The sequence below is a fragment of the Sylvia atricapilla genome, chromosome 1, assembly GCF_009819655.1.
Source record: "Sylvia atricapilla isolate bSylAtr1 chromosome 1, bSylAtr1.pri, whole genome shotgun sequence".
Classification (NCBI taxonomy): domain Eukaryota; kingdom Metazoa; phylum Chordata; class Aves; order Passeriformes; family Sylviidae; genus Sylvia; species Sylvia atricapilla.
Genome location: NC_089140.1, coordinates 59,106,567 through 59,121,808, shown reverse-complemented (window position 1 = coordinate 59,121,808; position 15,242 = coordinate 59,106,567). Strand labels below are relative to the sequence as shown.

Sequence of the window (15,242 nt, the reverse complement as noted above, 5' to 3'; positions counted from 1 at the left end):
CCCCCCCGGCCCGAAAGCACACATGCCCAGCGCGGAGCCCCGCGACAGGACAGTGCGCACACTGCGGGCCCCCGAGCGCTGCGGCGCCGCGGCGATCGGCGACGGTGGGGTACATCCTAGCGGCGGCTGGCTGCCATGGGAGCGGGCTGGCCGCGCTCCGCGCCCGCCCCGGCCGAGGGGGAGGCGGGCAGGGACGGCAGGGACGGCCATGGGAAGCGGCAACTTGTGGCGGCGGCCGGGGAGCAGGAGCTGCTGCGGGCGGAGGGGCCGCCCGCCTCCCCGGGGGACGGACGGGGCGGGAGGGACGCGAGTCGGCGGGACGGGGCGGGGGAGGCTCGGCCCGGCTCCCCGGCAACTTGTAATGCGATAAGAGGGGAAAGCGGGGGGTGAGGGGGAGGGAAGTCTCCCCCCACCCCCCCCCCCACCCCCCTTACTTTTACAAAAAAAAGGGGGAGCCTGGGAGAAAAGTCGCTGTTGGGAAAGTGCGTGCGGAGAGGGAGGCTCGGCGGCGGCGGGAAGCGGATCGGGCTGCGGGGCTGGGGGCAGCCCCGGCGGCAGCCCCGGCAGCGCGACACGGGAGGCGGAGGAGGAGGAGGAGAGTAGGAGGAGCTGCCGTGTGACCCGCTCCGCTCCCAAACTTGAAAGTTTATCTGCCCGAAATCAAGAGCGGCCGCGGTGCGCGCAGCGCTCCTCGGCGCGGAGCGGAGGCAGCGGCCGGCGGAGCCGCCGCGCAGGGAGCAGCTGGCGGCGCCGCTGAGAACGAGGCAAGGCAGGGGAGGGGGATCACCCGGCGACAACAACAGCCACCCCCACCCCCCAAAACTGGGAGACGATCCGTACTATTTGCTGGAGCCCAAGGACTTGCTCATCGGCGCACACGCGAGCCCGCTGTCATTAGCTAACAGGACACACGGCTGAGCCGGGGGGTGTGTGGGCGGAAGGGTGAGGAGTGTCACAAAAAGTCATTACAACCTGAGAGAGAGAGGGAGAAAGAAAAAAAACTTCCTACCAATGGACAACAGGAAGTGACCACCACCACCAACGGGGAGTCTCTGCTTGGAGAAAGAAGCTGCAAGACAAAGAAGAAGGAAGGAGAGGTGAAAGACAAAACTGCCCAAGGTCTTCTGCGTGTGCGTGCGTGCGCTTTCGAGAGCGGAGAGAACAAAAGTCAGCCGGGAAGGGGAGACCGAAAGAGCGACGAGAAAGGAGACAGGATGGAGGAAGAGCTAAAGAGAAGCATGTGAAGATCAAGGCAAAAGAGAAGTACAACGCCGAAAAGGAAAGCACACCGAAAAGGAAAGGAAAAAGAAAAGGCATACACAAAAGTTTCTTTTCCTCCTGGGAAGAAATTACTCACACACACACACAGAGACATCAGATGCTTTGCAGCTCAACTTCTGGGGAAAGCGAGAGCGAGAGAGCAGAGGACGCAGAGTGATGTGAAGAAAGAAAGAAAAGAAAAAAAAAAAAAAAAAAAAAAGGCAGAGCAAAAGAAACTGCGATACGGGGGAAAGAAAGCACGACAGAGAGAAAAGCGAAGATCGTGACCTTTCCCAACAAGTGAACCTTGCACATATGTTGTGTAAAGTGTGTGCAAAACAGATTCCCTCCTGCGTGGTGCGTGTGTGCTTCGCTGCTGCCGCCGCTGCTGCTGCTGCTGCCGCCGCCACCGAGGCGGTCGGTGCCTCTCGCAGGCGGCGCTGCCGGTGCCGGGGAGACGCATCATTTGGCGGAGCGAAGCGGCTAATTGCGGAGCCCCGTCCTTCATTTACATATGCAGCCTGAGTCCGCTGGAGCCGCGCCAATCCGCGCTCGCCCCCAGCACCATTAATCGCCATGCATTATTCACAATCATAATTACTGAGCCCCATGCGCGCTGCGCGCAGCCGCCCCAGCCCGCCGCCCCGCGCACACCCCGCCGCCCCGCGCACACCCTGCCCGGCTCATCCCCCGCTCCTTCACCCGCTCACTCACTCACTCCCAGTTTGGCTGGCTGGTTAGCCTTTTTTTTTTTTTTTCCTTCTTTTTTTTTTTTTTTCTTTTTTTTTTCTTTTTTTTTTTCTTCCCCCGGGGTGTTGGTTGCCTTTTCTCTTGTTTGGTTTGTTTTGCAACTCGACTTTAATTTCTGAACAGTTATTTCCAGCCCCCAACTCCTCTTCCTTCGTTCCCAATTCCTTCCCCCCTCCTTGCCACCTCCACGTCGCTGATGCCTCTGCAAAAAGCAGAGTCAAGACGGCTCAGTTAGCAGCATGTCTCGTCGAAAGCAAGCGAAACCCCAGCATCTCAAATCGGACGAAGAGCTGCAAGCAGAGGTAGTTTCAGAGCACGGTAAGGGCTCCCGGCGCCTCTTTCTCCTTCTCTCTCTCTCTCTCTCTCTCTCTCTTTTTGTGAGTGTGTTTCGGATGGAGATAGGTGAATTTATGGTGATGGTGAACATGGGAGCGCAATTACTCTGCAGCGGGAGAATGGGAATTAGAGCAGCCGGGGGAAGAGGCAGCGGAACTCAGAAGTTCGCAGTTTAGCCAAGTTTCTGCAGCCCACCCCCTGCCTAAGCAGCCCTCCCAGCAGCAAGCTCCCGGCCTCCCCAGCGCTTTGATCGCGGCTGGGCTCGGCGGCGAGGCTCGGCCCTCCCTCCCCACTCACCCGGGCTGGAGCAGCTGCGGGAACGGGCGCCCCGGAGCAGCGCCTGCCTCTTCCTCCTGCTGTCCGCTGCGCTCCTTCTCTCTGTGTTATTGGGCACCCCCTTTTTCGCCCTGTGTCGCCCTCCTGCTCCCTCCGGGCGGGGGCTCGGAGCGGACAGAAGCCACGTTCCCCTCGCCTCGCCGGCAGCAGGAAAGTTGGGGCGGCCGGGGCCGGGGTGCCCTGCCCGGGGCCCAGGGAGGTCCCGCGGGCTCCGGGCCCTGGGGCAGCCCCCGGCGGCCGCTGCCCGGGGATGGCCCGGGGCGCAGGCTGCGGGGGCTGCCCCGGCCGCTCCCCCCGTGCGCCCCGGGGACCGTGCAGGAGCGGGCAGGGCCGCTCGGGGCCAGCGGAGTTGGTTTCATTCTTTTCGAGAGGATTGAACTGAAGCTTTTCGCCTTTCCCTCTCCGCTTCCTTACCCCCTTCTCGTCCTGGCTCTGCTGCGACTGCAGTTATCATCAGTGGTAGGTGACACGGAGTGCCACCGCTGCCACCAGCCCCTGTCGCGCTGGCTGTAGGCAGTGGGGAAGGGTTATTTTCTCGCCCATCCGCCATTCCTCCCTTCCTCCCCACACGCAGCACACTCACACTTGCTTTTATGCATCTGGGCTACCAGGCTGCTAGTGAACAAGTGTCCAAAGCTGGAGAGAATTGGACTGTAATCCTGCTTTATTTCCACTTTGCTGTAATTTTCTTTTCGGGAATAGGACTGCAGGGTTTTCTTCTTCCTTTCTTTTTCCTCTTTTTTTTTTTTTTTTTTTTTTTTAATTATTTTTAATTTCCTTAGTAGTCGCTGGCACTGCAGCATGCAAAGGCAGTCCATGCTCTCTTCTCCTGGACTAAGTTGAGAGCTTCCACTTGAAACTTTTTCTTTTCCTCTTTGCATAGAGCCCACTGCTTTCTTAGTTTTCTCGCATAACCAAGCAGGATCCCCAATGTTTTCAGTTTTAGTGTAGGCCCCTTGCTCCACTGTGTTATCTCTTCTCTCTCTCTCCCTTCAAAAAGAAAAACAAAAAAGTCCTTCTCCTGCTTTAAAACTATAATTACTCTTAAGTTGCATCTGTGAGGAGAGAAAGGCAGCGAAGTTGAAGCCTAAGGAGGATTTTGACTATTGTATCTGAACTTTACAGCCCTGAAGCTTAAGGCAGCATGAATCCACTTCATCAGGTTAAAACATCTGTCAGACTGGCAAATTGTTAAGCCTCCTGCTCCTTCCCAGGGTGTTCGGGGAGGCAGGGAGCAAGTCCCACACTGTCCAGAGCCGCTAAGGGGGCTCCTGCCACTGCTCCAGGAAAACCCACTTGGGTGTTGACAATAACAGGCACACAGAGAAATGCTTCCTTCTGTCACAGTGGAGGAGCAAAGCAGTGCATTTTCGAATTTGATTCTTCCTTAGGAAACTGTGGTCGTGTAAAGTAAATTAATATAGACAAGCAGATAAGAACTAGTATTTTATTATGAAAGCAAAATTTGTTGAGCCCATCTCTGTTGGGTTGGGCTCTGGGTCTGGGAATTTACCATTAGCATTATAAACTTTTATATGCTCTGAATCCGTTTCAGTACAGGAAAATAAAACCACACTACTTCATTATGACACTCCTGGTGAGTTAATAAATTGAAAAAAATTGTTAAACTAGGTTTTTGTTTTGTTTTGTGAATCTTATCTATGTAGCCATGTCACCCGAGATTAGAACAAGAGATATGCTAAAAAGAAACGCTTGCATATGGTGGGTAGATTAAGGACAAAGAATCTTTTTGTCATGGAAATGTTTTTTTTTTTTTTTTCCCCTTTTTGGGGGGGTTTTGTTTTGTTTACTTCATCACATAGAATTTCTCACACTTGGTTTGTTTTGTATTGCCCTCAATGACTACATGATCAAATGAATGGATTTATTTCTGCCGAATGAGAAAGACAGTCTTTCCATCAAAAGGACTACATTGCATCCCAGTGAGGAATTTTAAAGCGTTATTATTGTGGTCCCTGAATAGCACAAAATCGGCTTTCACAGAAGCCCTAAAATGCAACAATGTAAAAATACTTTTCAGCCTTAGAAGGCTGTTATCAAAATGTGCTATGTTTCCTTTTATTAAAACATATTTTAATTAATAGAGTGAAACCCTTCATAGTTAACAATTAACAAGCTAAAGTTCGGTTTGCACTTTCATTTGAGAAATGTGAACAAGGTGGAGGCAGGCTACTGGAGCAGAGGGCTATCTAGTGCACATTAGTGTAATGTAAATCATTTACACGTTATATTAGGAAGCCTAACGATTGCCATACTTGAAAGCAGTTTTATAGGCCAGATATAATGAGAGCTCCAAATCTCATGAATTAAACCACTTCTTGTCAAGTCAGTGTTCTTCATTTCTGTTCACAGCTGTGATCAAGATATTGCTACAGTTCCTGAGCATATTTTGCAACAGGCCAAAAACAGTTCACACAGCGCAAGAATATTCGTCATTTTAAGAAAGCAAACTGTTTAAGCAGTATTATTTCATATGTGTAGCCTTTTCACTCATTTTGCTCCTTGTTTCCAAAGGAGTTAATGCAAGACTAAGCAAATGAAGCTTCTTATTTATTTAATGAAATTATGTTTAATACCACCTCAAAATAGACTTTATAAAATGAAGCATTTAAAAATTAATGTCCCATAAATATAATCCTCTCAGTGAAGGGACGTTCGTAGCAACAGAGAGAAACCTGAAAGTTTAGGGTGGAGGATGAAAGACAAACATTAGGCCGGGTTTTAAGTTGACTGGTCACACCAGAACTTTCATGCTAACGTTATCACAAAAGTTTTAGAAACTGAACAAATAATTTTATAGCCAACTTGGGCTACAGCACAACACAACTGCATTCAAACAGGTCATTGTCATGGTGGTGAGAAACTGTTGGAAATCCGAAGAGAATTATTATTTCATCAACTACAGATATACACTCAAAATCATTTGAAATTATTTGTCAAAAATGAAATGCTAAAAAATGCATTTTTAAATATTTTTGGAAAGAAATATTAACAAACAGCTGATGATATATTTCTTGAATAATTGCAGTGTAAAAGACTGAACAAAAATAAGTATTAAAAACCTCCCAATTTGAGGTTACTAAGTGAGAAGAGCTGCTGGAAATAATTTAAAAACAGCAGCAGCAGGACTCAGATGACTGTCTGTAGAATACAATAATCTCAGTTTCTCAGTAAATGTAATGCACTGTAATAGCTGGAATTACATTTCTAATACACTTGCCTAATTCAACAGATTACAAATTAATCAGAATTGTAGATACAATAAACATGCTTCAGCTCCAATTAATTTTAAAATTAAACTGTGGACATAGCATTTGTATTTTTAAGGTAGGGATAATAGATAGAGTTTTGTTTGTTTGTGGGGGTTTTGTTTGGGTTTTTTATTTTGGTTGGGGTTTGTTTTGGGTTTAGGTGGGATGTTTTGTTTGTTTGTTTGTTGGGTTTTCTTAGTGCTGAAAAGTGATTCTTAGAGTGTGCAAGTGAGGTTCTGGTAAGAGTGATGACAAATGGTGCTTTGGACTTCTTCATGTGAAGTTTCTGGCAAAGATGTATTGAGGCTGAGGTAGAAGGGATACCTTGAAGTGAACTGTGTAAAGAGAGTTTTCTAATATGCCTTTTTTAAGTCATTTTTTAAAATATTGAACCTCTTTTTTCTCCCACTCTTCAATACGTACAACACAGTCTAAACTAATTGATCTATTTCATCTGGTAAAGTGGGTTTGGGCTGTGCAGTTTTGGGCAGTTTGGTGGCTGTACTTAGTATTCTTCTGGAGTATGTACACAGACACACAGGCTCAGCTACAGCAAAGGCACAGTTCAGTATGTAACAGCCAGCCTCATGTGAGTGAGGTCCCTCCATCTGCATACTGGGAGGGTTAAAACACATTTTGTGGGTAAATTCCTCCGTATGAAATTGAGGTTATTTTCTGTTGCTTAGACACCGTTGCATTTCAAACTTGAGAAGTCACAAGCAGCTGCCAGTAAACATAAAACTTAGGTGATTTTTGCAAATGTTTGTTCTGAGGCAAGAGTGAGAGAAGGCTTTTTGTTTTGAAAAATAAAGGCCAGATCAGTATTGCTATAAATTGTCCCTTTGATTAGAAATGGTAATTGAAACTTTGTATAAATACTTTTGCTGTTACAGTAGAGACTTTAGGTTCAAACTATGTAACATCTGTGCTTGTAGAATTTTAAAAATACTCTGCACTGAATTGTGTTAGCCATAGAAAAATATTTGGAATAATAAGGAAACTACAGCAATCAGCCAATTTGCTGATGTATGGATAACAATGGAAGTAGACAAAACTGGGTCAGATTTTATCTGGTGATGGTCGTCTTGAAGTCTTACCATCTCCTGAGGTAGACATTAAGGCACTTCTTCCAGAGTGAGAAAATTCTGAAAGGTGTTTGCTTAAATTCTTTGTAATTAAGCTATTAATATGCATATGTTTAGCTGTTGAAATTTACTTTTCCTTGCCTAAGATAGAGGAAAAGCTACAATTTAAAAAAAAAAAAAAAAAAAAAAAAAAAAAGTGGTATCAGAAAAAGAGTAAAAATAAACTAATTAATAAAGAGTATTAGTGCCATCTGAAAAATAGTCTGAGTCCTGGGAAGATTTTCCTGATATCTCCCCTTCATTTGATTTGTTGTCTGCCAAACACAGACCAGCGTATCTGTTGACTATCCAGCAGCCAGGGCATGAGTCAATCACTTTTGCTGATAATAAACCAGGTCAGGCATGACATTAAAATAGTTAAGTACTGACACAGTTTCTGCAATAAAGCATATAAAAATAATTTATCATATTGTATTTGTAAAGTGAGAGTAATTGTCTACATTTTTTTTTCCTAGGGGAAGCGCTAGTAAATCTAGTTCTAGCAGTGCATTCATATTGAATTTTATATATCAATGTCAATCCTGCTTCCTTTGCACTCTTAAAATTTCCGACTAAATGTAGTCAAGGTTCTCCATTAATTCAAAAAAGGGAATTTAGGCCAAAATCTACTTTGATGAGCTGCTTCAGTTATAGTGCTGTTAGACCAAGGGAACATTCTTTTTATCAAGGAAACCCCCTTCTAAACCGTGAAAGCCAGAAAGCTAGATGTTTGTAAGGGTGATAGAAAACCGTAAAGCAACGCGTTTAAAATATTTTGAGATGAAAAGTGAAAAGCTAGAGGATTAAAGAAAGGGGCCTTTACTGTTCCCTTCTATATTTAGGATGGAAAAAGCGAGCATGCTTGTCCTATATTTATTATTCTAGTGTAAGCTAAATCTTTACAACAAGCCCTGCTGAAATTCTTATTGCCACTTCTAAGGCTGGCGCGTGTGTGGTGCGTTCCTCCCTCCCGCACCCCGAGCTTCACCACTCCCCCCGTGAAAAAACCTGAAAGCTCTTGCTTTCACTGCTTGCGAAGGAAGCAGGGAGGCTTTGGAGACAGGGAAGGAGGCACAGCGAAGCCGCAGCAGCCGCCGGGCCGGGCGAGGGGCGCAGCGGGCGCAGCGCTCTTGGGTGGCGCCGCGGGAGCTCCGGCGGGCAGAAGGTGGGACCAGAAAGCTTCCGCAGGTCTCCTCTCCCCGAGGGTGGGTAGTTAGAAGTGCTTTGACAAGGCTTGCTGATTTAACCTTTGCCTGCTTTGCCCTGCCAGGGGTGGCCACTAGATGTCAAGCTCATAATACAATTAGTACATCTGTGCAGTTGACCTTGGCAGAGCGGCTTACCACTGTTCCGTTAAGTGTTAACGCTGAATTTGAGTGTTAACTAGAGATCCCTCCGAGTTTGCTACATGCTGTACAGCTTATCAAATGCCCATCTAGCTCAGCACAAGTGTTTACAGTCCTTAAAGTAGGAAAAAGGTTTCCTTTTGTGAAGCCCAGCATCTTGAGCTGCTTAATTAACCCTGCAGGTGCTGCCGTATTTTTATTCCACATAATCAAAATCGACTTGTCGTTCAGCGTTTCAGAAGACCCCTTCTCCTGGTGCCATTTGATAGTTTTCATTTATGAATTTGTTGATGCTCTAAAGCTGTAAATGATAAAAATTAAAGGATTTGTCTAGATCATTATGGCTTTGCTATCCTTGCCAATACTTCAGTGAAAGACCTAAAAATTGGTGAAAGACAAAAACGACTGAGCTGCATAGTTGGCATTGAACTGCTCCAGGTTTGCTCTTTCAAGCACTCCTGGTTGTGAGTAGTTTTACTCAAAGGAGCCTAGAACTCGTAAGTTCAGTTTTGAGATACTTAGGAGATGCAAGATTTGGTCCTCACATCGGCTCCTTGTCTTGCAAGCCTCCAAAACCAAATTTGTCCTTCTTTCTGTGCTTGTTCAGAAAGTGATTGGCTTCATTAATTCATGCAGGGTGTTAAGAGTTGTGTAGTTTAAGATATAGTTAACTAGGCACTTTTCAGGGAAAGCAATGCAGAATCTCTGTGGTTCTCCCTCTTTCTTCTAGTTTATTTGTTTTGGTTTGGTTTTTCAATTAATTTTTTTTCATATCAGCTATGTTAAAAGCATTTACCTCGATTTTTTTATTCTAAATAAAACTCAATGCATTCCAAATAAACTTAATTCCTACCGACACCCGCGTTATTTGTACACGAATTCTGCCCAACCCGAAATGATTGTACCTGTGCCATAACAGCCAACCGAGTGGCTGTTTATATGACTTTGAAAAACATAGCACAGGTCTTATTTAATATGATATCTTGCGCAGATATGGCAAACAATTTGTGAAGCTTGCATCTGTTCCACATCTGCGTCCCCAGAGAAAGGCGCCAGTGTTTGATATAGTGAAGTGCTTCGCTGCACAGATTAGAAACTGCAAATGTTTTAACCAGAGTACAGTTAGTGCCTGTGCCACAGGTGGCTGTTACTTAACAAATTCTGAGATTCAGGCTACTGAATAGAGCAAACCGAGTGTGCCAGGTCAGCACCGGGTTTTGCATAGCAAGAGTGCCCTCCACTGTTCACATCCGCACTAACAGCTTTTGTGGGCTGAGAAAAAGGATAGAAAATTTTTCTTTTGAGTCTGGAATTTCTTCTACATTGTTAAACACAGTAGGGGTCTCTATTTGTCTCCTCCTGTTTCACAGCTTGGGCTCAGTATGTGATAATTCATCTTTCTTTATGGGATTCAAAGCTATCATAAAGAGTTAAAAAGAATTAATTTGCAAGAAAATAAACGTGTTCTAACAATTTAAGAAAACTTTCTTTAACAGCTCCGTCAATTGTAAGAGATGATAGAGCTAAGGAAAAAGTAGTACTGTTCTTCTCCAGGATCAATATGTTGCTGCAAGGCTACTGTTTCCAAATTAATATAATTTAAAAACAAATTTGGGTGTTTTTTTTTAATATGTTGTTACTTTATTTAGTCTGTGCTTGGGCAAAATAAGTATTCTGATGATAGGAGTAGCAAATAATTGTCCTGTATCAGTGCATTAGGCTCAGAGTTTTTCTTATAATAATGCTTGTTTAAATATACAAAGTGCTGTGAGCTGCACTTTGAAATGATTATTGGATTTGCATGTGAGAGCATTTTATACATCTGTCTTCATAGTTAGCAGACATTTTAGCTTTAGCTAGTGCTAGCATATGCATTTTTTTCTGAAACTTCTTCACAGTTTCTACACTACTTCTCAGTGGATTTTATCTTCCTGAAAGAAATTTCTACATTTAGAAATTATTAATTAACTCTCAATTATAGAGCTCTGAGTGTAGAAAAAAATAGTAATTCGTACAACGTTCTTTCATGCTTTCATTTGTACTATTGTATACAGTCTAAAAAGAAGCTTCAGAAAATATTTTATTCCCACATTTGTTAGATTCCTTTACAAGGCAGTTTTGTTTGAATGCTTCAGGAAGGTACCAGCAATTTAAAATATGTGCAAGCCTAAGGAAACGTTGATTCTCTTACTTGATTTTACCCAAGTGTCCTATGAATCACACATAATTTGAGGATTCCATGACACAGAGTAACAGAAAAACAAAATACTGAATGATCAGAGATCATTTTATTGTAACAATCCCTATTTAAAATAATTGAAAAGGCTCATTTCACATAATTTACTTGTGTGGAACTAGAACTGATAAAGTGGGACAAAATGAAAATATTCTGGAGCAAAAATTAAAAACAGTATTTAGTTGGGGCTTTTTCCAGACTGGAAGCAGTTAGTCCTAAGAAAGGGGGCATTTAATAAGCAGCATATATTTTAAGAATTAACCTGACTAGCATGTGATGCTTCATTTCAGTCTGTTTCACAAAAGTAGATAGCCACATTTTTGAAGCACCCATTCGTTGTATTTTGCTTTCACATCATGCAAGAAGCTCTCCTCTCACAGAGGAGGAAGATCTATGCCAGCAGTAAAAATTCAGAACTAGCGAAGCCAGGTTTACAAATCCTCCGTGTATGTAATAAGAAGGGACAATTCTTTCTCAACTCTGCACATTTCCCAATGGTGACTTAGAGCACCCACGGCACCGTTTGAGCTGTTTCCCTTCCCCCTGGGCACTGAGGAAGCAGAACAACCCCATCATCCTTGCTCCTGCCTGAAGAGTGTTTGGTAGGTACATTTAAGGGGCACAGAGCAAAGCCTCCTGGCATCAACCCCTTGTACCCTCTCGCTGAGTCACTGCAGCACCTGAATGGCTTCAGGTATCACCACCCCAAAGTGCCTTTCTCAAAATGCCTTCGTTTGAATTTCTGTGGGCTAATTTTAGGGCCAGACCTCAGTGGTGCAAAGCGCCGGCCCTGCTGGAGCCACCGTGGCTCCGTGGGCTGGTACCTGCTCAGGAGCTCACCTTGGGTACTGTCTGAGAGATGCTGCCTGAGATTTTTCACCTATTTTCATAGGGGAAGCTTGATGTCCTGTAATTCATCTTGCATCCCGTAGCAGCCTCAGATTAGTCTGTTAGCTGTTAGACTGCTAATGGGAAAAAAAAATAACTGCGAGGTTATTAGTGGCTGAGATCCTGACTGCTTGACAAAACTCCCATTCAACACCTTTTGTGTAACTAAGAACTGCAAAATTCAACCCATGTCCGTAAGATTAAGCAAGTGCTCATTTAATTCCACCAAAGTCCTTGAAAATTTTTACTGTAGCACATCCTCACATTAATAACAAAAATTATTGTTTCTGTTCAGGAAAATTTAAAGAAAAAAGATTAAGTTCTTCACTACCTAATGGATTCAATAACTTTGTAATACATCAGAAAATGAAAACAAGTTATAAAGCATAAATAAATATAGAAAATCTCTGTTTTTCTGCAATAGTCATATTCTGTGATTAAAAAACAAAATTAACTTGTAGCTTAATATTTTAGCATTTAACATCTTTACTATTCTGAATTAATGATTACATTTTGGTGTAAATTTCTGTCATTCAGAAAGTGACTGAGTTTTAACAAAGAATCAAAACCAGCCTTTCATGTAGAATGCTTTTAAGCTTTACTCTCTATTGAATTCAGCGAGAACTTACACTTCAAAAGCAACAACAAATTCAGTGTCTTAGTGCTTTCATATCAGTAAGTACTACTGAAAGGCATGTTAGAAATTGCATTTGTGAAATACAGCGGCAATGTCCATTTGTCCAGTACAGGTGTATATTGCAAAATATTCGCCAATTGTTATTTTTAATTTTTTTTTTTTTTTTTTTTCCCTTAGAAGTGATTGTTTGCATGACTAGTTCGTACTCTTTCAATTCTATTAAATTCACCACTGTTTCAGATGTGAGTAAAGGCTACTCATTTGGGTAGGACTTTTTGGATCAAGACCGCAGACTGTCATTCTGTGAAGCATGTCAGTAGCCTCAGCATGCCGTGCAGGAAAGTACCATCACCCGTGGCAAAGCAGCCTTTACTTTCATGCCATTTGTGTCACCTGCTTGCCTGCCTGTTCAAGGAAGTGAAGCATTGAGAGAGATTTGCTTGATTATTTTTTTTAAAGCCAGAATAATTTATACTAAATGGACAGTACTGTGGTGAGATTAGTAGTATGTCTAGTTTAAGGCCGACATGGAGGGAAGAAAACCCCTAGCAACTCTTTGGCATTATTTGAAATATTTTTCTGAAGGAGTCCTTGACTATTTCAAGGCAGATAGATGATGAGGTGAGTGAACTTGGATCAGTCATTTGAAAAGTATCCTCACTATTTTTAAGGTATGGGAGTTGAGGGAAGGAGAAATGCAAAACAGAGCAGTAGGTCCCCACTTAGTACAGTCAGGAGCCTGGTCCCCCTGAGACAACACAAAACTAGCCATTTATTTCATTGAGAGCAGAGCTGAGCACTGATTATCCAAGAAATAACTATACTGCTGCATTCCTCATGTACTTTTTCACAAATTATATTTCAGATGCAAACTGCTGTTTCTTTGAGAAAAAGTACACTAGCCTGCTTATTATTTTGAAATGCAGAACAGGCCTACATCGATACCTCCTGGCAGTGGGCACCCATAGTTAAGGTTACTTTGGAAAGCTTACATGTTATAGGTACATGATACATGGATACATGGAGATCATGAGACTGTCTTCCAACGCATAAAATAATACCTATTTTGGTTGTAAATGTTCACATTTGGGCTTAGTGATTACTATATAGTGTCTGAAATAATTAGCTTGCTGGTGTTTGATCAGCTCATTTTAGATCAGAGGACAGCCATATTTGAATGGCTATATTGCCTGAATCCATCACTAATTACTGAAACCTTTTGTGCGAGGTTTGTTTAGAGAAAGCTCTCCTTAAACAAAAGAATACCGATATATAGATAAAATCTGGAAGGGGAGCTGCAGAGTTCGCAGCTTTCTTAAGAATCAATCCTCTTTTGCAATCACTTAATAGCAATATTGGAAGTAGTAATTGTAATAATCATCATCATCATCCTTATCATCATCATCATAATCATAACAACAACACACAACTGTTACCCGGCTTGCCAGTGTTTGGAAATAAGCGCTGGAAAATATTCCCAGTGAAAACCTTTGGAGAAACATCGTCTCTCTCTGCATGGTCAGTACTACCAACCAGGGCACTCCGTAGATTCTGAACAAGGACCAGAGAATCTGTCTCCCCGACTTTTAAAATGTAAATCTGTAATGTAAATAAGGATTTGTTTGAGTTGTCTTAGTTCAGAAAGACTCTGGAGAGAGGCAAGCGTGTTGGGTGTTGAATGCTTTGCTGCTCTGTACTCTGCATGCTTTCGCTTTGCGAGAGCTGGAGGACGCACCAAAAATGTGGTTTGGAAGCCTGCTTTTTTTATCACTTAACTTACTTTGGGAGGCTTTGGGCTTTTCAACGTATTCTTTAGGATACCTGCTGCCAGCATGCGCTTTTTCTGTAGTGAATCATGTTTTCTTCTGTGATATTTTTGTAACACAAAGTGAAAGCTTTTACAGAAGCATTTGCCGTAAGGATTAGTCTAGTATTGTCTAGCAACGCTGTGTATTATTGATCTTAACCCAAACAGTGTAACAGGTTCAGCACTTCATGCAGAAGTCTTAAATAATTCTTGACTGTTTTGAATTGCGTTTTCTTCCCCCCTCCCAAAAAGAAAAATAAAAAAAGAAGGGGAAAAAACCAGCGATATTTAAAGAAGTGTTTATTTTAACTAGTAAATATAGTAGAATTTTGAAATTACAAAATTTTTCATTCAGCTATCATTTCTTAATAGAAAATGCATGTCTGTTACTTAGTGGCATGTATCACTTGATATATGAATGTGTGAGTACGTAGTGGACATATTGTCATCTTTAAATTTTTTGAAAGGTACAGTTTTGGAAGGTATAGGAAAGTAATAACTTTGAGAGGCTCTCAAAAGCTAGAAAACAGTATTCAGGTCACAGATTTATCACCTTTATCAGACAAAACTCCCCGCTGAAATCTGTAGGGAGTTTTAGCTGAGCAAAGACTGAAAGAACTGACAGGCAATTTTGTCAAAAGCGATTTTATAGCTAATGTTCTGTAAAAACCTCTTTTTTAAAAGCAACTGGAACATCTCAAGATTGCACTTTCCTTTGATTTTCCACTGCTACCTTTTGTTTGTAACTGTTTCTGTTGAAATGATAAGTTCTGAATTTCTTGGAATTTTTTTTTTTTTTTTTTAGTCATTCTCTAACAGTTTCCAGGTATATTCATAGCCGCATGAAGCTTTGTTCATACTAAGCGTGGGGTACTGAGGGTGTGGGCCCAATCCTGCCTCTACCAAAGTCAATGGAAGTGTTGCCATCCATTTTAGTAGAAACAGTATTGGATGCTTTATTTGCTTACTCTGCCTATCTTCAATACAAATCAGCTATGTCTTTGCTTCTAGCCATGCTCAACCTCATTACAGATACATACTACATTCCTTGCTCTGGCGGGATGCTTAGACTACCAGCATTCTAATATCATGGCAGAATTTAGTAGACGAACATGTTAATTTCTGGCTCTTTTATTTTTAGCTGCACCATCTTTTTCCTGATGTTGGATTATGGTGCTAATTGTATAAAAATTGCTTTAATATCCAGATAAATTAGAGTGTAGCTTGGGATACCACAATTGTGGAAAACA

General features: G+C 42.9%; 1 protein-coding gene across 2 annotated transcripts in view; it reads left to right on the top strand.

Annotated features, from left to right (window-relative positions):
- The first annotated feature begins 2,062 nt into the window (after window positions 1–2,062).
- Window positions 2,063–15,242, top strand: part of SALL3 (spalt like transcription factor 3) — a 22,439-nt gene continuing 9,259 nt past the window's right edge. For both annotated transcript variants that reach the window (XM_066323783.1, XM_066323773.1), the window contains exon 1: window positions 2,063–2,328. In XM_066323783.1, coding sequence (XP_066179880.1) covers window positions 2,250–2,328 — 79 coding nt within the window. In that variant the 5' untranslated portion in view covers window positions 2,063–2,249. The remainder of the gene's footprint in view (window positions 2,329–15,242) is intronic.